The sequence below is a fragment of the Leptopilina boulardi genome, unplaced genomic scaffold, assembly GCF_019393585.1.
Source record: "Leptopilina boulardi isolate dan_hultmark-lab unplaced genomic scaffold, ZJU_Lbou_2.1 LbouV2_269, whole genome shotgun sequence".
NCBI lineage: Eukaryota > Metazoa > Arthropoda > Insecta > Hymenoptera > Figitidae > Leptopilina > Leptopilina boulardi.
The window spans coordinates 194,363-220,014 of record NW_026137828.1 but is presented as its reverse complement, the minus strand read 5'-3'; the positions used below and the strand labels follow the sequence as shown (position 1 = coordinate 220,014).

Below are 25,652 nucleotides of genomic sequence, written 5' to 3'. Positions count from 1 at the left end.
TGTTTAAGTATAGAAAATCAAGATCAAAATTCAAAAATTTTTAAAAACAAAATTCACCATTGGAAAGAGCATGAAAAAACCTTCAAAAAACATATCTGATGACAAAATTTTTTATATTGCATTTATAGACAGAAAAAATTCAAATAGTAGGCGGTGTCAGGAAAAACTGATAAAATTGACCCCCCTTTATCTCCCCCAAAATTTCGAAAAAGTCAAAAAAATTTTTAGGGATATTTTACTATCTTCCCAAGTTTCACTCTTTTTTGAGAAATCAATTTTTTAACTCAGGACATAACGCACATAAAATGCCTCATATAGGTACATATATTGTGAAATCATTTCTTTGGAAGTTTTCTCCATATATATTTATAGTAGTCAATTCGTTTAAGAAATATTAGTTATAAGTTAAATAGAAACCCGAAATAAAAATTTTGTTACATTAAAATTTGCTTAAATATAGAAATTCGGTTAAGTAACAATTTTTTTGAAAGGAAATTCAGTTAGTATATATTAAAATTCAATTTAAAAGAAATATTTTTCTTTTTTTTTGGTCAAAATTAAGTTAAATGAAAATTTTACTTTATTAATATAGATAATTTGTTTAAAACACATCGCGGTTGAAATGTTAATTTTTTAAAATAAAATTACAATAAAGATCTGTCACATATCTATTTAAAAATTCAGATAAATAAGAAAATTATTAATAAAAATAATCGAATAATTATTGTAAATGTTGCAATTTTTTGTTTCATAAGAAAAATGAGTAATTTATAGAAAGATCACGCAAGATTTTCTTTAAAAATAGAAAATTCAACTGAAAAAGTCATTGTTTGTCCCCAGTCTCGATATATGTATATATACATAAATGTATACGTGTATAGGTATATATAATGATCTGTCGAGTAGTCCCTCTCACGTCTTTGCCTCACAGGAGTTTCCTCATTATTTTCTCCCCCCTTCTGGGCCCCCTCACTTCAAAGAAACTCGGCTCAGCCTACACTTGTAAAATGCAGAGGCAACTCGCGGAAGCCGCGTGCATTGCGCAAATCATAATATACAGAGTGGGTAGGAACCACTATTCCGTATCGGCCTTGTGTTTTACTAAAGAACATACATATACACCCGAGCATATTTGCGGGGTAATAATGGAATATTTATGAAAATTGTAACGCAATGTCGTCAATGCCGCCACTATCTTATTCCGATTATGACAGCTTCTTTTTCCTCGTGTGTTTTTATTTTTTTTTTCTTTTTCACTGTCACACACTGATATCGGTAAAAATTTATAGATGTCACTTCCCTCATTATTTCCCTATTTACATATAAATCTAATAATTTTTTAGATTAAAGACAAAATTTTAATTTTTTATCAATTAAAATTCATTTTTTCTAAAAAGAAAGTAATTAACTACCCACAAAGAATGAAAATTAAATGATAAAAAAGATGAAGTAAAATTTATATTGTCATCTGTTTTTATAATGGTAATTTTATATTGTCCACGAGCTTTTTCTCTGTAAAGGAAACACTATTTGAACAGTTTCTTACATAACTTCAATCTCATAAAAATGTAAACGTAACAGTAAATACAAACTATGAGTAACTCAATAAACATATGTAATCATGTGTTTCTCGAGTTTTAACGTTTAGACCAAAACTTTTTTTTTTCATTTAATTGCGTAAATACAAAATTTTGATACTTTTTGAAAATTTCTTGTTTTTAAAAATTAAAACAAAAATCTTAGATCAAAGTGAAATATTTCATTTTTATAACTTAGAAAACATGTGAAGAAATATTGCTAATGAAAGTCTCGAAAACTAGACGGATCCTAATCTGGACCGAGTCCGGAAATTATCTACTATTGTAATCGGTTTTGTGTAAATTTTTTTTTTTTTTTTAATAAAAAATTTAAAATGTAATAAAAAAGTGAAGAAATAATAAACAAAATATAAATAACAATAAATAAAACAAATTACAAACAATGAAAAGAAGAAGAAGAAGAAACGAAAATTCAAAGTAATGGACCCAGTAAAAATTATATCTAACATTCATAATGGAAAAAAAGTCTTTATTTTAAGTAATAACATTTAAAAAATTTTAAATTTGACGTTTTTGAAGTTCAGTTTAAATTTTAAACATATAAAATTATTGTAAATTAGAAAAAGCTGTATCTAACGATCTTATTTTAATTCTACATTTTGGTGTTAAAACAAGATCTTACGAAATATACTAAATTTAAGCCCGACAGTTCTGAAAATCAGCAACTCATGCTTAATTCATTTTTTCAATATTAAACCACAAAAGATCTTATACTGTAATAAATATAGAGATTTAATGGCAATTGGAGTTAGGAGTACAATTTTTAGAGTTAGAAATCAACTCCAAAAGCGAGTTAACATTAGATTAACTCCCTTAACATCAACTCCTAAAGGGTGCGAGTTTAATAAAATCCCGTTGGAAGTAAAAATCTAATTCCCTTTTTTTAGAGTGATGGCTTCACACAAAGGTTCGCCTTAAATTAAACTCATTCTAACATTAAAAACTAATTGAATTTCAAACACATTTTGAGGCAAAGATCATTTTTTTTTTGCTGCTAAACATATTTCTATAATTGGCACACTCATATTTCGGCATTATAAGTATAAAATTGTCCGAACAATAAAATTAACTGTTAGCGCATGAATGTTGAATATCACACTCTACCTTTATATTTGAATATGTATATCCTTAATTCCAGTACATCACCACACAATAATATTCACAGAACAGAGATTCACTTGATATTGAAAGTTAAAAAAAAATTCACTGTTTAATAAAAGTAAGAAAAAACAAAATTTATCACAATCATAGACACTTGACACATAATAGAGGAGCGAAGTTTAAAGTAGACCAATCAGACGAATGTCGATGAGAATCACTGAGAGCTTTCACGCGCGTTAAATGCATTGCGTGTACAGTGCTGCACCATGCGGGAGAATCCCGCTTCAACCTTACGAGGCAACTCCTGGCAAGTGAGTCACGCGTGGCTCGGCGTGCGCGTCTGACGAGGAACCTTTTGCCGCTCCCTCCCTCCCTCCCGTGACCCCTTGTGTGCTAGCCGTTACGCCAATCCCCACAATCCTCTCTCTTTCTCTCAACTCCCTCCCCCTCCACTTGAGAAGAGAATCCCCAGCTCCCTTTCCCCCCCCCACCAAAAACTCTCGTCGTCACGAATCCACTCTTCTACGATCTACGGTGCACTGCCGGTGAACGGGTGATTGGGTCACGCACCCCGTGCGTCTACGTGTCCTAGGACGTTCACGGCCGCATACACGGAATCCCCATTGTCTTCGTTTACATCTCTCCCTCCACCCATTGGCCTCACGCCCTCTGTCCTCCTCCCACTACCTTCTATCTCGACCCGTATACTGTCTTTCGTCTCATTCTTTTACTCCCCCGCACATAATAATAGCAAGAAGTTGGATATTTTTCTCTTTGCAACACTGTTTGCAATTTTTTTCCTCTTATCGCCCGCCCATGGAAGTGGAAATTTGACCACAGAAACACGTGTATGTATTTGTATGATGTGAAAAGTTAAGCGAATGTGAATTTATAATTTAATTTTTGTGACGCAAAAAAATTACTCACTCACAGCTTCAGGCTCACTTCAAAAAAAAAGGGAGTTAAATATTAATTCCCAACGGGACTCTATAAAAATTCCCATCCTTTTGGAGTTGAAACAAAAGGAGTTAATTTTATGTCTAGAGAGTTAATGCTAAGGGAGTTAATTTAATGATAACTCACCTTTGGAGTTGATTTTTAACTCCAAAAATTTTATACCCACTTCCGGTTGCCATTAACTCTCCAAATTTTTGACAGTGTAAGATTAGCCCTTAATTAAATAAATTTTAAAAATTAAGATAATCTTAAATTAAATATTGGGTAAAATAAGATGGACTGTAAAAAAAGGGAGTTAGATTTTAACTCTCAACGGGACTCTACAAGAGTCTCATCCTTTTGGACTTATAGCAAAGAGAGTTAAATTTATGCCTAAGGAGTTAATCTAATGTTAACTGACTTTTGGAGTTTTGATATTTAACTCCAAAAATTTTACTTCTAACTCCGGTTGCCACACGGAAAAAAATATTATGTCTGAATTAAAGTGTACATGAAATTTAGATCCTTTTGAGCTCTAATACACTGTAAAAAAAGAGAGTTAGATATTAGGAGTTGATGCTAGGGGAGTTAATTTTATGCTTAGAGAGTTAAAAATTAACTCCAATAGTGAATTAACATTAGATTAAATCTCTTAGTATTAACACCGTAAGCATAAAATTGACTTCTTTAGCATCAACTTCCTTTACTTTAACCCCTTAACTGCTGATGACGACAATTTGACGCACAAAATTGTCGTCATCGCAGTTAAGGGGTTAACTCCAAAAGGATGTGACTTTTATAGAGGCCCGTTATTGGGAGTTAAAATCTATAACTTCCTTTTTCTACAGTGCAATATAATTAATAGTGATATATATATGAGGATATTCTTATATTTAGTAAAACTTTACTACTCTCTAAATCTGAATTAGTAAAAATATTTACTAATTTAAATTAGTGACTCACTTATTGCTGTAGAATTAGTTAAATTTTACAAATTGTTAGTAAAAGTTACTAATGATTAGTAAAATTTCACTAATTTAGAAGCAAAAAGTGAGTCACTAATTCAAATAAGTAAACATTTCTACTAATTGACATTTAGAGAGTAAATATAATTAATTAATAAATTAATCAAGAATTTTAAACCAGAAATTTGTTAAGAAGTATTCGTCAACCGAAATAGTTTTGGTTTCTAAATTTTGCTAATTTTCTTCAGAAAATTTTTGTTTTGGTTTTTGGGTATATTCAATGTTAAAAATTTCGATTTCGCTTTAACACATACTGTTAACTTGAGTTGAAATATATACATAATCAACTTAATTTTGAGTTTTATAACAAAAAGTGGCTCATGCATATAGATGCGTCAAAGTATTTCTCTTATTTATCCATTTAAAATTCATTACATCTCACTTTTGTGAACAAAAGACTAGAGAGAGACTGTAATGTATTTTAAATTACAGGCATTCCTATATATATATATTATTTCAAAATGTTCATCATTGATTATTTGATACAAATAAATATTTATTTGATAATAGTTAAGTAATCGATTATTTCAATCAAATAATTTTTTTTCAGGGCACACTATACAATAAAATCAAAAAATGTTATTTTTAATCGATAAATTTTTTTTTGTTTCTAATATATTTAAAAGAATTAACTTAATAACACGCAACTTTTCAAGAAACGATAAAATGAATATTTCCGCGTTGATTATTCTTCTACTTTAATGGCAGTCGTCATAATGAGCTTTAAGAGGAGAGGGTCCTTGAAAGCTTGATAAAACTTTACACTTTATGCTTTCGCGAATCCATTTTAATAATTGTTTCTCAAGATTTTCTCGAGTGTTACTTCAATGGAAAACTTTTCCGGAATTCCTTTTTTATATAACATATATATATATATATATATACACCATTGGACATGAAAAATCTCGTCCATTAAAATGCAGAAAGTATACCGCTCACCCTCATAGATTTTTTATGTATATTTCGCGTCTGATGCTTTTGACAAAGATAGCTTTGTTTTCGTCAAAAATACGTCATAAATGTGGGTTCGAATCTCTATATATACGTATACAAATATAAATACATATATATGTATATCTACCAATAGTTCGTGATTCCAAAGTCGTATAGGCATGCAAGTGAATATGCAAATATTTTGGTTGACGTCGAAACACTTGATCATCAAAGAAAAGAAAAAAAAATTCTATGCATGTTTTTCGTCAATATCGACGTCAAAAATCTTTACCTTATATAAAGTATGCTTGTAAAATTTTTTTTAAAAAATAGAATAAAATTGTAATAATTATTACAATATACAATAAATAACAATAGCAATTATATTTAAGTGAAATGTATATAATAATTATATAAGAAATTTTATAGATTTAAATGAAACTCAAAAGTCAAGAAAAGTGTCAGATAGAATTTCCCTACTATGTTAGTTTTTTCTTTAAAAAATTCAAATATTAGACATTAAAGTAGGTTGTAGATGTAACGGTACATTCTCGATGGTAAACTTTAATAGTTTCTGGATGAACTTAATTATCTATATAATTGAGACATTTATAGCAAATTATTAATTAATCATATTAATTATTTTTTTAGTTATTTAACAGTTGCACAAAATTTTAATAATAAAATATTAAAATTGAATATACAGAAAATTATCATTTATAATCGTATGTATTATATATAAAGAAGTAAAATATTAGATTAGATTATTATTCAATTGTTATTATTCTTTTCTGTTATTTCGTAATTTAAGGCAAATTTTAAAGTAGTGTCAAATTTCGAGTTTTCCTATATATATAGCAAATATATTTGAAAAAAAAACTCGGAAACAGAAAAGTACGAAATTTTACATTTACGCCTGCAGCAATTTCCACGAATGCACGACAAATCGAGAGAGAAAGAGAGATTTCTGTGATCTCACCAACCATACGACCACAATATTCCTTCAGCTTTATAAGGTATGTTTTCTGTATAAAAGAGCTTGATATCCCCGATGAAACTTTTAGATTGATATAGTTCACAGTCGTAGTTTTTGTATTATCTCAAAACAGACGAAAATATTTTTCCAATTAATCAATAAAATACCTGAAAAGTATATATCTAAATTTTTATCCGCACTGAAAAAATTACAATATTCGATTTAAGAATACATCTTGAATCGCGCTTAAGAATAAAATTTTCTGCATTTTAATATTTTTTCAAATATTTCTTTTCGCATTCGAAGTTGAATTTTAATTCTTTTGAATTTCTTCACAAACTCAATCGATTTCAATTCAAAATTTTTATTCAAAAAGATATTTTAAAATTTAGCTTAGATCATTATGAAGAAAAATATACTCTTTAAATCTGAATTAGTCACTTCTGACTAATTCAACTACGCCAATTCGTTCATTAAAGAAGAATCCTACAAAGAATTGAAACAAAAATTAGCTAACTTATGTGAAAGATAATTTAAATTTTAAAAAAGCTTTGGTTATTTAAAAGATTTTCCATTATCAACATTATTTAATGCGCACCACTTTTTTTTGCTTGCTACTACATAAAACAAACGTTTGCTAAGTTTACAATTCGCGGGGATTGTACGTAAATAAAAAAAAAATAAATGAATCAGTCAATCTGTGTTTTACTGATTCAAATTAAGAGAGTAACAATCATATTATCCTGATAGCTACGATTTTCTTCTTTTGTGCTACATTACTTTGTATGTAAAAAGACTTTATTTTGTGACCCAGTTGCCAAATAAGAACCCTAAAACCACAAAAAATTCAACACTTAATTTTATATTATTTTGGTCTAAACATTTTTAAACGTCTTGAACTATTGAATTCAACTAACAAAATTTTACAATCTCTTAGCTACGTATATATACATATATACAGCAAAGATTTAGCTGCATCATCGTCTTTATCTTCTCAACCTGAAAAGTACATTCTCCGCAATGAGAAACAGTACCTGTTTCTAAACGTTAATCAATATAATTGAAGACATTCAAAACCTACATTCCATTATATCGAATAACACACATTATTTGTTTACAAAAATTTACGATTAACCACAACTACATTGCTTTATTGTGCGTGGTCAATTAAATTTCTATATATAAGAAAGTAAATAATTATTCATTCATTAAATTTATCATTTGAAATGTTCAATTTTCGTTTTTTTTTAATTTATAAAAAATTTTGTTCACGTTTTCAAATTTATATGGTTTTAGATATACTCTCTAAATCTGAAATAGCGACTATTCGCTTTGAATTAGTGATACTATATATTCGCTTATTCCTATAGCACAGAGTATATGCAACTGGGAATAAGTGAATAATTTGAAAATTCGCTTATTACTAGCGAATAGTCGCTATTTTAATCAGCCCAGAGTATGCAGCTACGAATTAGCGAATAGTCACTAATTCAAATTTAGAGAGTATTAAATATGCTTAAAAAAATGCCGCAGGAAAAAAACAGTTAACTCTTGATAAATGTCTTTTTGCCTTACGGCAGTTATCAAAAGTTCACTGTATCCTCTTCAGTTAATTATCGATAGATTACTGTATATATTGCATTATATATATATATGTATGTATATCTCTCAAAATAGAAGCAGTAATCTTATCAGGAAAGTAATGTCTTTGAAACAATAATAATTAATGTACAGAAGCAACCAACGTTATTGTTGTATGTTCGTATCATTATTATTTGGTTTCTTCAACTTTTTCTCTCATTAATTTTTCGAAATAAAAATTTTCGCCCAATAGTCTATATATATATATATATATATATATAATTAGGCACTGAAACAAATATTAACCTACTATGAAACTGTGAAAGGTTTGAGTTGACAACAAAACATTTTGGTTGAAAACGTGAAATCAAAATTTTTATGTTGCGCCAACAAAATTTTGGTTGTCTCAATCAAACTTTAGTTGGCACAAACTTGGTTCAGGCATCAAAATTCGTTGTTCTTTCCTATTGTGTCAATATCAAATTTTGTTTGTACCAACTAAAATCTAATTGGGATAGCTAAAATTTTGTTGACGCAACAAAAAAATTGATTGCCCCTTTTTAACCAAAATTCGACATTTCTTCGCAGTGTGGAATAGAAAAAGTTTTAATTGTTTCAGAGTTAATTCTTTCACTATTTTAGTGTAACCTTTTACTTTTCGAAGTTCTTTTTCCTTGTGGTTTTATAGGCAACAAATGGAAAGGGGATAAAATTTTGATAATAGAAATATTTTTTTTGGCCCAATTCTGTCTGGGGTAAATGTGTAATAATTTGCTGTTTTTATCAAAAATTTAGGATAAACAACTCGTTAAAAAGCAGCGGCATTTCTCCTTTTGTCTCAAAAGTAACCACGTGGAATGAAAGAGAGATAGAGAGAGGCACACAGCAATAGGTGCGAAGAGATCAGACTTAAGAAAAAGGATATCCAACCTGTCGTCATGGTAACGCCGCTCACTTGTTACTCCATCGGTTCTATAAAGCCCTCGATCCTCTCGCAGCCTCCGCAAGAATACGAGCACGAGTCACGACAATCCATCGCACCAAACATCTAACCACGCGGCTGGGGACGCCTTCTTCTTCTTCTTCTTTCCCCTTGCCCTCCTTATTCCCCTTAAGCAGCAAGAGAAAGGTCGAGAAGTCAGCAGCAGGAATCGCCCTTGTCTGCCTTTTTCCTTCCACCTTGCATTTCCACTTATTTCTTTTTAAAATTCCCTTCTCAAAATATCAAATTATTATCTTTGTCAATGAATCTCCAAATAATTTGTCAGCAACTAAAGAAATATCTACTCCAAAAAAAGAAGTATCAAATTATTATTATCATTATTCGTGAGAGAAATTCCTCGTTTCTGGATCACACTTGTTTACTTTGATGATCAGAGAGAGGGAATTACTGGCACCTACAATTTTATCAACAACGGACACCTTCTATTTTAAGAAACTGTTGCACCAGATGAGGTAGAAAGGGGGGTTTCTCCTTCTTCTTTTCCGTGGATATTTCTTTGTGGTGACTTGATATCGAAGAAGAAGAAGAAGAAGAAGTGACTCTTCACGCTCGTTATCCACTTTATATGAGCGCGTCAATCTGTTTGCCATGCAAATCCCGTCCAACCGGTGCTGACGTAGTCATCGAGCAGCAACACAAACACCAACACAAAATATCTCCCTACTAACACACTTAATACATTAGTCATTGCCCGCGGGCGCACACACACACATTATTATTACCAATCGGAAGCCTCTCACAAATAATTATCTCAAAAACCCCCACACAATTTATACCCGTAAATATTCAAAATCAAATTTCATATCACAAACACTAAATATTTCGAAATCCTTCAATTGCACACGTGGTGTGATGATCTAATCTTGAAAAATTGTGATAATTTTCAAGAGATCAGTTAATTATTGAATTTAATGGATTTTGTAAAGGTGTATATTTATTTATAAATGATCGATGGATCGAAAATAAAAAGTGAAGAAAAGTCTTGATTCTATTTTCTCAACAAGTTGATTTTGCGCACGAGAGTTCATAGCACGCGCACAAACACACACACATACACCGGAGCTGTTTAATCCTCACCGCGTTGTTGTTGTTGCGTAACTGGCCGTTTCTGCTGCTGACAGAGACTAGGAGAGCTGGAGGCCGTGGATCGCGGAGCGGGTGCCGTGGGTGAGCCTGTGGGCGACGGTGGCGGCGGCGGCAGAACGGTGCGCCGTCTGGCGTGGCTGGCGACAGTCTGCTGCGTTCCAAGAACCACGAGGCGATTCCGTGTATCGAGCGCGTACACTCTGTTCACTGTTGAAGAGGAAGGTTGCCCAAGGGGAGTGAGCGGAAGGCCTGTTGAGTGAAAGAGACAGAGAGAGAGAGCAAAAAGGACGGAGAGGAATTCAGAGGAACAGTTCGGTTCAGCGCTTGTGAGAAAGAGAGCGAAAGACAACGCAACTGGACTCGGAATGGGAAAAAATAAGGATTGCAGCAGGGACGAGAGAGAAGGGGGAATCTTTCTTTGCCAGAGGCCGCAGGAAAGGACTCTCAATATCCTTCTTTCTCAGAAACAAATATTCTAGAGATTCCTTCTCAGTAAGGACTCGGCATGGATTAAGAGAAAGAGAAGAAAATACCCCATACAGAAAAGAGTTGCTGTATAGGTGTTGAAGATTCAGAACTTTAACAAAGATGTTTAATACGGGTTTTTAAACGGAAGGGCAAGATGTAATTAATAGATTATAAAAGAAGAAGATTGTCAGCAATATGACTGGTGTGCTATTCTCGAAATTGTTCATATGCGAGCAAATTCGATGGGTAAGTTTCGTGCACGAAACAAAAACAGTATTTTTCAGCATCATTCAAAATTTCATTCGACGATCGTTCGTACACAAATAGGTTGTACAGTGTTGTCGTCATGTATTTCTAGTGACTTTTCAGTATATTTCTACTGCACTATATTTGCAAAAGACCGTATTACTAAATCCATCCTACATGATTTAAGAAATATTTATTGAGAGCAATATTATTATTAATCAAATTCTACAGATGATTTTATATATAATCTGCATAGACGAAAGAAAAATTAATGTGAACAGTTCGAGAATATATACGATTTTCGACAAAGTCATTCGAAAGTCTCCGATTCGTGCACAAAACTTATTTCAAGAATAGCACCCCTGGGCTATAAAACAAAATTCGAAAACCCTTTTGTTTCGTTTCGAGTCAGGTTTATAGAATTTAAAGTACATTTTGTTTGGCTTTGATTCGAATATAGCTGAATCAAAAATTTTAGTTTTTGATTGAAACATCAGAATCAAAAATCAACTTTGTATATTTTCGATTCTATTAGATTATGATATAGATCAATAAACCAAGTCTTTATTTCAACGACACTTCAAAAATGCATTTAGATCTTTACCTATATAAGCTTTCGCTAGACTAAACTCAAAGACAAAAAGGACTTATTACGTCACGTCAAAAGTGAACAATATTCGCTTATACCGAATCTCTTTGTTCGATTTTAGTTTACATTATGTGGATGATCGAACGCCGGTCTATCGCCCCGAAATCAAAATTATAAACGCCACCCAGAACGAATTCGTCGAAGAATAATATAAGATTTAAACAGAGATAATTTTTAAAACATTTATATTTTAATAAACCAACAGATTTGGACAATAGAATCAAAAGTTAACTTTTTTTAGGAACATCAGAATCGAAAATCAAGTACGATTAGTTTCGTTTCAAAAATCAAAATAAAAAATCAACATTGTTTAGTTTTGATTCGAACATCAAAATCTAAAGTCAATTTTGTTTAATTCTGATTCAGATAAATTGTTGAATCTTGTTCAATTTAAAATTACCGAATATTTAAATGTACGGGGTTGAATATTTATGTAGCATTTTCACACTGGCCAACAATATTTTGTTGGATAACATATTTTAGCCGATTCGTATAGGTAATTAAATATAAATGCAGTTATAAATAACGGACGATTATTTCATGACAATCGAATCTAGTCAATTTGATTTTAATTTATTTAACGCAAATTTTAATTTATGAATTATTTACACATTATTCTATATATGTATATTAGTTTTTGATTTTAATACAAGATGTACATATATTCTTCTGATTTCTTTGTTTCGTTTCGTTTTTTTTTCAGTTCCAAGTCTAAAAGTCGTTACGAATATCTGTCAAAGATCAAGGTATTTTGTATTTAAAGAAGTGTAATGACCTCTGCGTTTAAATAGAATTTCAATTTAAGATTACGGCAAATAAGACTCTTGCATATAGTTGTGCTCAAAACAATAAAAACAAGTTAAAATTATGGCTAACACAGAGAATAGTAATTACAACAATGGTAATGAGTGAAACGAAACATTTTGCATAGAAAAACAGGAATTGCCTGCAGATACTGTAAATTAATGTTTGCTGTCGAGAGTCTATAAACACAACCAAATTATTTGCTATTATATATGACAACAAACAAGTTTGTTACGATAAACAATATCAGTCAAAATTTTTTTTAAAATTGACCTCTCTAAATCTGAATTAGTGAAAAAGTGAACTACCAATTTAAATTAGATCAGAATTTGAAAATTCAAAATGTCGATTAAAAATGTTAATAATTGATGAATCTTTCTGAAAATTATTCGGAGGTTTTTTTTGTCGCTGATTACGAATCTGACATCAGATTTTGAAAATTCAAAATGGCGACTCCAATATAGTGGAAAAAAAATTCCAAATTCGATCGGATTGTTAACTTTTATATGTGGGTTTTAAGGGTTGCTGATTATGAATTTTATAATAGATTCGTAATCAACAACCACAAAAATCCCAGAATAACAAATTCCAACCAAAAAGATTTTTTATTTTGTGTCCTACATACTGAATTCGACATTAAAAATTTTTTGAATCTTACTTCCAAATTGTCTTTTTTTTGTAATCTATACGCAAAAATATAGATATGTACCAAATTTCAGCTATTTGTATCAAATTTTGACGTACTACTTTCGTTTGTTCTTTTTCTTTTGACTTGTTTGCGAACCCCGGAAGGACGGCCTTCAGGGAATTGACCTCACCAGCTGTCGATTGGAAAGACTTGTTCATGACTGGAAAAGACCGTGTGTTCCAAAGAGCAAACTAAAATACACATCTCGTTGGCAATGTCCAACTATATTATATTTGGCCAGATAGAATGCATCGAAAGGATTTAAGCTCTAACGTTTCATGGGAAACTCTTGAGATACATTCATCTTAAAACAAGATAATGTCTCTCTTGTACATATTCATATTTTATGCACGTAAAACAGAGGCAAAACTGTCCTCTCCATTTACAGTATACATTAATAATAGTGCAGCATATTTTTTTTTCTCCATAAATTTTAGATTCATGAAATTTAGGAAAGAGAAGAAAAAATAGAATAATAATTATATATTTAACGAAGTTTTGTTTCAATCTTTATATTAATCTAGTATTTAGTTAACAAAATATATATATATTAATCTCAATTCTTATTTAGTAGAATTTCTATTTAACCGAATTATATATAAGAATTTGTTACGTAAAACATTTCTTTTGTGAAAAAATGAAATGAAATCAACCTGTTACAGATTATTTCCATTATATGTATTATAAAATATTTTTCTCAGCGTTTTACAGAATGTGAGAAACCATAATGATTTCAAAAGGACAATCGATAAAATGTACATCCTTCATAGATTACAATGAATATACATATAATACAATTTGAACAAATGGATATAGTTATTTTACAAAAGGATTTCAATAAACTTCAATGTGTAGGTATATAATAATATTTGCGGGTGTAACTCACAGGTACACTTTTAACCTCGCTTTTAACATTTATGTCCCAAGAGATAATTTGACAATCATAACAAAAATATTTACCTGCCTTTTGTCAGAAATATGTATTAATTTTTAACACAAAAAATTTTCTTCAAAAAAAAAGAGAGATTTGACATTAAAATGTAGATAATAAGAATTACTGCAAAATCTAATTATTTATTTAATTCGATTAATAAATTTCTTGAAATAAAAATAGTCATCTTTTTTCAATTTTTATACCATTTTTTTTTATGAATATACACTCTAAATCTGAATCAGTGAAAATTTCACTGAATTCAAATCAGTGGCTCAGTTTTCTTTAATTCATCAGTGGAATTTCACTGGGAATCAGTAAAAACCACTGATTCTCAGTGAAATTCCACTGGTGAATTAAAGAAAACTGAGCCACTGATTTGAATTCAGTGAAATTTTCACTGATTCAGATTTAGAGTGTACCCCAGTTAACTGAATTTGCATTTAACTTTATATTTAACCACTGAAAATTTATAAACTAATGAGTTTTAGAAAATAATAATGCTTCTCATAAATAAAATCGAGTAATAATAAGTATAATAATAAACATACGGGAAATATATAGTTTCTTGTTTATATGTAAATAATGATATCAAAATTTTTATTGAAAATTATTGGTTAACGCAATTCATCGAAGAGATTTCAAAAATAAATAAAAGAAATTGTATTTACTGTATAATATTTCAAAATCATTTAACAGAATTATGATTATATTATAAGAACGTATTACTATTATTCACGTAATTAATATTATATGTATGACTGATATGTAATATATGTATATTATATGTGTGCATATATAATTTATTATAATTTCCATTAAAAAAATATTGAAAGAATGAGTTAATGAATACTTATATATTAATTTAATTTTAATTATGCAATTTAAATATTTTTTTTAATGATTTACAAAAGTACAACTCTGAAAAGTAAATGGGCAAATGTATAAAAGTTTCACAAGAGAATTTGTTTGAAACTTTAAAATAAAATATGTAAATCAATTTTTGGTCTTAAAATCATAGTTTAAAGTTTTTTCCCCCTTTTCAACAGATTTTGTAAATTTTTTTTAATTTCAAGAGATACATTTCTCTCTATCAAGCCTTATTTCCTCCATTGTTAAATTAATGGTCATTATCAATTTTTCTTGTCTTTTATGAACCAATTCCAAAGTAAAATTCTGTGCACTGTAAAATTCATTAGAAGATGATGAATACTGGATATTAATTAGAGAAAGGCTTCCATGAAATTTGATTTTGTACTTTACATCTTAGTTGTTACAATTTTTTTTAATTCAATCATTATTAATATTAAAATTTTTCATTCTACCAACAATAATATTAAATTCTACAATAACTGTAATTAAATGTCTAATATTTCAGAATAATTTTTCATTATGTTAAAATTAAAATTTATTTAAATTTATATTATTATTAATGTAATATTTATAGGTACAACAAAGAAATTATTTTATACCTTTCTAATCGGACAAGATTCAATTCCCAAGAATCGTTTCACTATTAACTTAAATATACCAGGATTCTGTTCGCACACATCATCTACTGCCCTCATTCGATCATTCTTCACTTTATCATATAGAATATGTTTTTATGAAATATTCTTGTTTTTGAGAAATTAATATTTACGTATTTTCTATGATCAAAATTATTTATTTAAAACTTTAAAAAATTTTTAAATTGAAACCTCAAGACTGTTTGGCCCTTTCTTCACTTCATTTTTCCACTGAATTAAGCCATTTCTTTTTTCTTCAATAAAATTATTGTTCGTTTCAATTTTATAATTTATAAATTTTGCATACAAAAGTCCAATTACATGGTTTTTCTTTTTCTAAAAAAAAATACTTGTTAAACTTAAGTTTTTTAATAATACACTGAAAAAAAATTTATTTGATTCAAATAATCTGTTATATGACTATTTACATATTTGAACTAATAACTTCTATGTATTTGAAATAAATACTATTTAATTGATTCTAAATAATAATTATCTACTACAAATAAATATTTACCAGATAATAGTCAAATAAGCGATTATTTGAATCAAATAAAGTTTTTTTTCAGTGTACATAATTTAAATATATTTATTATGATGTATTTAAAAAACACAAACTTTATCACCAAACAATAAATATCTTTCCAAAATAATTGAGAAAAGGAATAAAAGAAAGAAAACTTTAAACATTTTGGTTTTGTTGTAACTGCGTATTCAAATAGCGAACGTTAAACAAAATAAAATATCTTCTTTTTACATATACTTACATAACTAGTTTTGTTCAATTATTATTTATTTTATTATCTATATAATATTATTGTTAGTATGTTGATAATGTCTAGAAAATTTGCTATTCTTTTACTGAAAAAAAGGTAAAAAAAAAAAATATATATAACTAATTTATTATTAATTATATTTTAACAACTTATAAATTGTAAAAATACAAAAAATTGCAGTGAAATTTTGTTTCACACCCTTGATATTATTTTAATTATTTAAAACAATTAATACAACTAGATTTTACTGTATTTTCAGTATTAAATAATTGTAAAAGCTTTTGACAGTTTATGTTTGACAATCTTTTTGATCATTTACCGTGAAAAATTTAATTTTTTTTATATGGCTCAAATTTCTCAAAAATTTTAGGTACAAAAATATATTATAAAAATGAAAACATTGTAAAATCTGTCAAAAAATAGAAAAAAAGTGAACAAAAAGGTTATTGGCAAATGTAAAAAAGAAGAATTACTGAAAGGTCTATTGTATTTGGTATGTATAGAATGTTAGTTGCTAGAATCTAGAATGGAAAAAGAAGGAGAGTTGGAGAAGCCGCATGGTGTTCCAAGTGGGGATTTCTTGGAATGTCCCAGCGTCTCGGGCGAACAACAGTGCTGCGACTCCTCCGGAACTCCTAATGGCAAACACTGACTTACGACTTGGATATACTTTTGCCATGGTGCGAGTTGAACTAAAGTAAAGACTGGTTGCCCCAACTTGTGGGCCTTAGCTTCACAAGGGCCCTGAGAGGATCTCATGTTCTTCAAAGAAGAGACGAAGCATGGTTAACTCACATTACTCTCTCTCTCCCTCCTTCTCGCAGCATCACACTCAAAGTTGGCTTAACATCAACTCAAACCCTATAGAATATATACTACTCCTCTGTTTTACTCGATTATTTGGTTCAACAGAGTGACTATTAAAATTTAAGTATACAATTTTTTTTAATGCAGATTTCAAAAAAATTTCAACATTTTTCTAAATAATTCAAAAAATAATACACAAAGGACAATTTCTAATGTTAGTGAAAATAATAAAATTTGTAAAGTTGTTAAAAAAAATTTCTACTAATTCTTATTTTTTGGAGGTCCGTTTCACGTCGAATGCCCCTATTTTGGTAGTAAAAAATTTTTTTTTTTCTTTAGAGAAAATTAAAACTCACTTTTTGCTTTTGAATTAGTAAAATTTAACTAATTAATAGTAAAAACATTTTTTCTTTTTACTACCGAAATAGTAAGTAAAAGTTAACTACTTCAATAGCAAAAAGTGAGTCATTAATTAAAATTAGTGCGATTCCAAGTGAGATTTTGACTTTTTCGGAGTAGGTTAACCGATTGCAATGAAACTTTGGAATTTTGTTATATATAGTAAGACTAATCTTTAACGTAAATTTCAGCCTAAAATATTTGTTAGTTTACGAGATTTGCAATAATAACAAAAAATTTAAAACTGCTATATCTTCCGTTCTAATAAACGGATTGAGGTCTACTTTTTTTTAAAATGTCAAGGAAAATGAGAGGAATAAATCTCTTTCAGAACATTTTTTTATAATTTTACAATTAAAAAAATTATTAAATAATAATTGAATAACTTTCGCGCGACTAACTAAAATTCAATCACTTAAACGCTAAAATGATCTTACCTGTGTTTTCTTTAATGTTCCAAAGGATTTTTATTGTAAATGTAAGTTTAACTTAAGAAATTTTATTAATTTATTAGTATAAACAATTGAGATTTCTGCTAGTTGACGTGCAGACGACATTGCGCACGCAGCATTCTCACATAGCCAACTGACGTGATTCGTGGACTAAATTGGCTATGTGAGAATGCTGCGTGCGCAATGTCGTCTGCACGTCAACTAGCAGAAATCTCAATTGTTTATACTAATAAATTAATAAAATTTCTTAAGTTAAACTTACATTTACAATAAAAATCCTTTGGAACATTAAAGAAAACACAGGTAAGATCATTTTAGCGTTTAAGTGATTGAATTTTAGTCAGTCGCGCGAAAGTTATTCAATTATTATTTAATAATTTTTTTAGTTGTAAAATTATAAAAAAATGTTCTGAAAGAGATTTATTCCTCTCATTTTCCTTGACATTTTAAAAAAAAGTAGACCTCAATCCGTTTATTAGAACGGAAGATATAGCAGTTTTAAATTTTTTGTTATTATTGCAAATCTCGTAAACTAACAAATATTTTAGGCTGAAATTTACGTTAAAGATTAGTCTTACTATATATAACAAAATTCCAAAGTTTCATTGCAATCGGTTAACCTACTCCGAAAAAGTCAAAATCTCACTTGGAATCGCACATTAGTTAAAATTTTGAAAACAGTTTCTTAGAACTGTAGAAAAATATGTTATATAGGCAAATTTTCAGAGTCTAATAATATATACCTATATATATATATGGAAGAAAGGTTGAGATGTAAGCTTTGGGAAATATATATTTATATGTATATATAGAAAAAAAAATTGTCATATCTCCGGACAAGCGTTTCCCATGAGTCTCTCAAGTTGTGTTTCACTTGAAATGCCCTTATATTATATCCTTGTCAGTTGTATAAGCTGAAGCACAGTTTTTGGAGTCTTTCTGTCTCCCTTTCTTTTTAAACTGGATGGTTGGCGCCATGTCGTCGAACGCTTCTGCGTCGCAGACACGTCACTGTTTTAGGGTCAGGTCGCGACTATATAACGATACTCTCTTTATGTGTAGATGTTCTGCTTTTCGTTTTTTTCTTCTTCTTTTTTTTTTTGGACAAACGAGCAGGAGTCAAATGATAGAGAACAAGAATGAGAAGAATAGATATATAGTCAGATTGCTTATTAGCCGAAGGAGAAGGAAAGAAAAAAAACATGAGGGCCTACTTTCGTTATAGACATTTTTATGTGACTAATTTAATTTTAATTAACATTTTGAAGGATACTTTTTTTTTGCAAAGAAAAAAGAAGTTGTTAACGAAAACAAAATTTGAATTTTTTATTCCAAATTAGAAATTATGAATTGGAATTGCTTGCGTTATTATATAGTTTTGCTATATATGTATTCAACATAACAATATTTTAAACATTTAAATATTGTAATAATTGATAGATTCTGATAAGATAAGCAAAATATATATTAAAAAAATTGTATATATTATTTAAAAGTTATGAGAATATAAGTATATAATTAAAATATTTAAATATTTGTTTATTTAATTATATAAAAATAGAAAGAAACTAATTCATTTGTTTTATAAATGCATTTTCAGAATTTAAATGCGTTTTTGCTATATATATACAAAAAAGACAATGACAATTTACCATTAAGGTCGTGCATTAGTTATAAGAGTGAGAAAACATATAACGCAAAAAGCACTGACCTTACAAGACACTTATTTTATTATCGTTTATCTCTTTGCCCGAAGTTGTTCAAGCGTTCAATAACGAAAAGTTCTGTTTCACTCAACTTGATAAATTAATGTGTTCCGAAAAAATGAAATTTAAGATAATCGTTAATAGTCGCATTATGAAATAATTAGATTAAAACTTAAACGGGCATCTTTATAATAAATGTACGCTATGTAGTATAAATAATAAAGATTTAAACTTAAAATAGAAATGCTCTGACTTTTCTGATTAAATTTTATAAAAATACGAAAGAATTTTCATTGAGCCGAATTTTTATTTGTTAGAATTATTATTTTGACTTTTCATTAAACCGATTTTGTATATTACAGAATTTTTATACACTAAAAAAAATTCCTAACCCCCGTATACCAGCTTTACGAGAGGAACCCACGAGGCAATCTTGGTCAAAGTTGATTTCGACAATTAGTCGGAATGACTAAGGAAGCTTATCAGAATAACCATAGGTATCTTAGTTACATTGGCTAGAATCACTTTGACTAATTAAACTTTAGCAAAATTGACTATAGATACATACGATATTAACCAAACACCTTAGTTAATATAACTAGGAAACAAGGGGTCAATTCTACAATCGACTTTGACAATATTAACCAAGCTACATAACTATGAATTGACTAGGATGCTTGGTTACGCTGACTAGATTTAAAGTTGCTATGGTTAATAGTCATTAATGGGAAGCAAATTTTTTTCAGTTTAGAATCGAAAATTCACTTCTCAGAATTTTTATTTGTTCGAATTTTTAATAGAATTTCGATTTTTCATACCACAGAATTTATACTTAATCGAAAAGTCATTTAACAAAATTTGTAATTGAATTTTCATTTGTCCGAAATTGCAAATTACCGAAGTACTCACCCATAGCACTATCACGGAGAAAAATGGTTGGCTAATGCATCAATCATGTGACGCGCAAGCGCATTGTGTTAATTGCATATGGTTGCCGCGCTTATAATGACGGTTCATATCGTCGCGTCTCGTGAAAAGTGTTAATCGCGTTTCTTGTTGGCGACATTGTTTCTTATGACGAAGTATGGACTTTCTTCCTTACACTTCGTAAGATAGTCGACATTGAAATGGCTCCAGCTGTTCATCGGGATTGCGCGGAATTATTAGATAATTTAGTATTAGAACATCACAAAATGTATATCCGTTTATTTCAAGACTCACTAAAACCGAAGCACCATAACATGTGTCATCATAGAAGTGCGATAAAAAAGTCTGGTCCTCTCTTTGAATACTGTATAAAAGAGAAATAAAAATAAATTTTCATTTATTATAATTTCACTGATGTCTATAAATGAATTATTATTTACCATATAAGTGACTATATAAATGGAATCAAATAAAAAAATTTCTTATCCGGTCAAGTAAATGTTTGTTTTTATAGTAAAAAAACATTTATTATTGTATCGTGTATGAAAGATATTTTTATTTAATTAAATCTATTTTTTTCTAAATATTATTAAAAAAGGGATAGATATCCCACCAATCAAAATAGTTGTACTAACAAAATTAAAGGTAACTGTGTGCAAGAGAGATGGATGAGGCATTCAACGGAATGTATATACTAGCTATCGAAATTTGTTACAGTATCCAACTTGAGAGTATGCAACAGAAATAGTTGCAGCAGCAAACTAATTTGATCGCGCTATAGAGCCCAACAAAAATTGCTACCCTATCCAATACTTAACATAGCCTAACCAATTATTTCTCTCCGTGTAAAGTTTGTGCAAATTTTAGCTCGATCCGAAAACTTTCAATTTTAAAATTGGATAACTTCAGGAATTTTTCCTCATATGTATTTCATATAATTTATTGTAGGTATGTAAGATTAGAATAGAAATGAATTTTCCCGAAAATATTATTCTCCACATTTTATGTATGTCCATATATAGCGCACGCACACACACACGAAATACAAGAGATATTTTTATATTCTCATTGTCACATGACTTTAAAGAATAAAGTTCAATCTAGGCAAAGTCGCGCTCTTTAATAGCATTTACGTGAAAGCTTGCGCGCACTGTTCTGTATAGATATACATATATATGTAATATGTGCGAGCAATAATATATTCCTGGTATTCGACCCGCAAAAGAATGTCCTTATTAAAAGTCATGAGAAAAGCTGCGGAAAAGTCGCACGTGTGCGAATATAAAATTATTATTATTTTTTTTTTTTGAAAAAGGAAAATTAATAAAGAGCATACACTGAAAAAAGGGTTTGGTATTGACAACCAAACGTTTGGTTGGTATTTAAGAAACCAAAATTTTTTTGTTGAATCCACAAAATTTTAATTGTCTCAAGCATAATTTGTTTGACACAACCAAAATTAGAAAAAAAGGATTTTTAATGTCCTAACTAAAGATTAATTGGGACAACCAAAATTTTGTTGATTCAATAAAACAAAATTTGGTTGCTTAAATACCAACCAAACGTTTGGTTGTCAATACCAAACCCCTTTTTTCAGTATAGTAAATAAATTTTTAATTTTCTAAATTTCTATATCTCGCCTGTTGCGCTTATATACATTTATAGTAGCATTTAGATATTTATTATATATATATAATTTTTAAATCTTTTAAACCCAATTACCGAGTGCTGAAAAAGCCTTATATGTCTCGATTTCTGAGTCGCAATAAATATGTTTCAATCATTTATTTAATAGATAAATTGAGGTTTAAGATATTAACTCACTGATGAATTAACAGAATATCAAATATTACAATAAAAATATTCTATTATTCTTTTATTGTCACAATATTTTATTAAGTAGAAAAGTAATGAAAACATCAATAATCAGGATAGCATCGGTAATAGGGACATTTGCCCTAATTACGTTCGGAAAACGAACAATTTATGTATGCAGATTCTTCAAAAATTCATGATTAAGGAAATGAGTTTATTATTCTTGTATTTCAATTGGTATTGATTATTATTAATTTAACTTCCCTATTAATAAGCAGAGCCTGATGCACCTGTTATTTGAAACTGGGATTAATTTTATTTTATCACTCTCAAATTTTCCTTTGCAAACCCATTAATTATTGATGCAGTATAAGTGGTGAGGGAACAAATTTGAGGTCACCTTCTATCACCGATTTGAAATAGCGCAAACTTGCTGAAACACTTGATGTGTTTCACCAACTCTCTCGTCAATTCATTTTGTCTATATACACTTTCGAATTTACATGGACCTGTTTGTTTAATGTATATATACTACCGTTCGATACACGCGACAACTTGAAATTTTTTATAAATGATAAAAAAATACATGATTTTTATATTTTAATTATCAGGAAATTATACATACGTATAAATATGTATTGCATAAATATAAATTTAATTTAATTATATAAACAATAAAATGAATATTATTAGTTGATCAATACCTGCGGTAAATTTATATAAATTTGTAATACCTCAAATTTTTTGTTTTTGATATATATACCTTACCGAAAAGATTTGTTCTTGCCTCAAAATGGCTTTCCGCCGGCCCTTGAAATTTTTATTCAAGTAATTGAAAATAATCTTCGGCTAAAAAAAATGATATTTTTAATGATCAAAGGTTGAATGGGGATGTTTTGGGCATATTAACCCCTAAATAATAAGGGTTTTGTATAAAAAACCGCTCAAAAATAAATAACAAAACTATTTTTAATTGTGAAACAATTGGCTTGAAAATCGTTACTCGGAGGTTTTTGGGGTCGCTGATTACGAATCTGATGATAGTTTTCAAAAATTTTCAATGGCGGATCCAATATGGCGGACGAATTTTATAAAAAATAATTTAATTGACTTGAAAATCGTTATTCGGGGGTTTTCGGGGTTGCTGATTACGAATATGATGTTAGTTTCTCCAAATTGAATAACACGGTAACCCAATTAAATCATTTTTTATAAAAGTCGTCCGCCATTTTGAATTTTGGAAAACTAACTTCAGATACATAATCAGCGACCCCGAAAGCCCCCGAGTAACGATTTTCAAGCCAATTGTTTTACAATCAAAAATATTTTTGTAATTATTTATGAGCAATTTTTTATACAGAACCCTTATTATTTAGGGTTTAATATGCCCAAAACACCCCCTTTCAACTTTTGATCATCAAAAATATCATTTTTCTTTGACCGAAAATTGAATGAAAATTTCAAGGGGTCGGAAAGCCCTACTCCTCCCTTTTCTCGATTATAGAAAGAATTGAAACTAAAACAATAATTCACTTTTTTTTAGTGTTTCATTTTCAATTCTTTATATATAATTGAGAAAAAATTTATTTACAATATACAATAATAATACGAAAAGTAAGAAAGTTTATTATAATAAACAAATTCTTCTATCGATTGAAAAATTTATTAAAATAAATAATGCTCAATCCGTTTGGAACAAGCAAAATGAATTATATTAAGTACACGCAGTTTTCTAAGATTTTTTTTTTTGAGACCATAAACAGGATTAAAACGTTGCATTATCAACAATTTGATATACTTTATGGTCTCAATTTGAGATCCTCAGAAAACTGGGATAATAATAAAAATAAATTTTTGATTCATTGATATATAAATATACAAAGAAATAGAAGTGCGTTATCGTATTTTGAAATATATGCGGTACGCACGATTTATATTTGCACACAGCCCACCACTTTGCAAGTATATAAGATGTCGTTTGACCTCGATTAACTACTGGTGGTTAATTAGTTCTGACTAAAAACGAATATCCCCAGAGTGGAGTAGAAAATATAAATTTATACGAGTATAATATATACGAAAGTGCGTATATAATAGAGAGAAAGGGGAAATTAAAATAAGAGAAAAAAAGAATTATGTGAGGAGAGAGAGAGAGAGAAAAAGAGAAAGATATCAGTAACAGATAGGAGAAGGATACGTAATGACTAATATGTATAGAGATTGAGCATACATGATAGACTCGCACGACTTTTACCCTATATATAAGACGTGACGTCATTTTGAAATACTCTCATATAATTACGCTCTTTATTTTTCTCAACACTTAAATTTTTTCATTACAAATATTTCTTATATCTTCTTAACACATTTTTGGTAACATAGGTTCTATTAATAGATACTAATACTTAATTTCTTTATAAACAGATAAACATTGAATTCAACTGTATTTTTCCAAATAAGGGAAATAATTTGTTCCACATTTGGAAAGATATTCGCCAGGAAATTGCACTTTTGCTAAGAAGTAAATTGAAAAGTAATGAAGACAAAGAGTCAATTTACAATATTGAAGAATTGTCAGAAGGTACATTTTCTAAAATACAAAATAAATAAATTAATTCCCTATGCTTATAATATTGTTTTTTTATCAGAATTTTGTTTCATTTTACAGAGCAACAAGATGCAGTGGTTCTTTATTTACTGCCGAAGCTTATAAGACCATCATTTTCGAAATACGGAGAAGATCCATGGGCCAAAAAATAAAAAAAAATCAGACAAGAACAGCGATTCATCTGAAAATACTTCAAAATCTACGTGCAATGAAATACAAGAATCGTTCATTTACTTTCATTAGATTAAGGAAAATTACGTTTTGTTACGGAAATGTGTAATAATGTTTGGTATGATGATCATTTTCAAGCATATGAAGAAGCAAATGATTGTATAAAAACATGGAAATGTTTAACTCCAAAAAGATTAAATAAAGGTATTGTTACTTTTATGGTTCGAGGATGTGATGGATCAAATTATATTGCAAAAAGATGGGTATGAATATTGTTAACTTTATATGTGGTGTGCATGAAATTCGTTTTCGAAATATTTTTGAAATATATAGAGAATTTATAAAAATTGTATGTCTTATTTATTTTAAACTTTATTCATTAAAACTATTTAATATTATTAAAATTGTCGTTTCAGATTATTTATCAATAATATAATCCATAATAATCAATTATCAGA

At 29.0% G+C, this 25,652-nt stretch overlaps 1 protein-coding gene and 2 long non-coding RNA genes across 6 annotated transcripts in view; 1 reads left to right on the top strand and 2 right to left on the bottom strand.

Annotated features, from left to right (window-relative positions):
- The window catches only part of LOC127281465 (uncharacterized), a 136,048-nt gene that overhangs the window by 21,271 nt on the left and 89,125 nt on the right, over positions 1-25,652 (bottom strand). Inside the window, exon 1 of one of the 4 annotated variants that reach the window (XM_051305187.1) lies at positions 9,081-10,402. The exons of 2 other annotated variants lie outside the window; for them this stretch is intronic. In XM_051305187.1, the coding sequence (XP_051161144.1) occupies positions 9,081-9,090 (10 nt within the window). In that variant the 5' untranslated portion in view covers positions 9,091-10,402. Of the gene's footprint in view, positions 1-2,702; positions 2,860-9,080; positions 10,403-25,652 lie in introns of those variants that run through there. One more of the 4 variants, XM_051305188.1, reaches the window with a different exon arrangement.
- Positions 3,138-25,473, top strand: LOC127281468 (uncharacterized). Its single transcript, XR_007843016.1, has 3 exons — positions 3,138-3,547; positions 24,840-24,996; positions 25,084-25,473. It is a non-coding gene; the product is annotated as an uncharacterized LOC127281468 (long non-coding RNA).
- LOC127281469 (uncharacterized) lies at positions 14,833-16,238 on the bottom strand. Its single transcript, XR_007843017.1, has 3 exons — positions 16,152-16,238; positions 15,498-15,869; positions 14,833-15,208 (listed from the first exon to the last, which is right to left on the bottom strand). It is a non-coding gene; the product is annotated as an uncharacterized LOC127281469 (long non-coding RNA).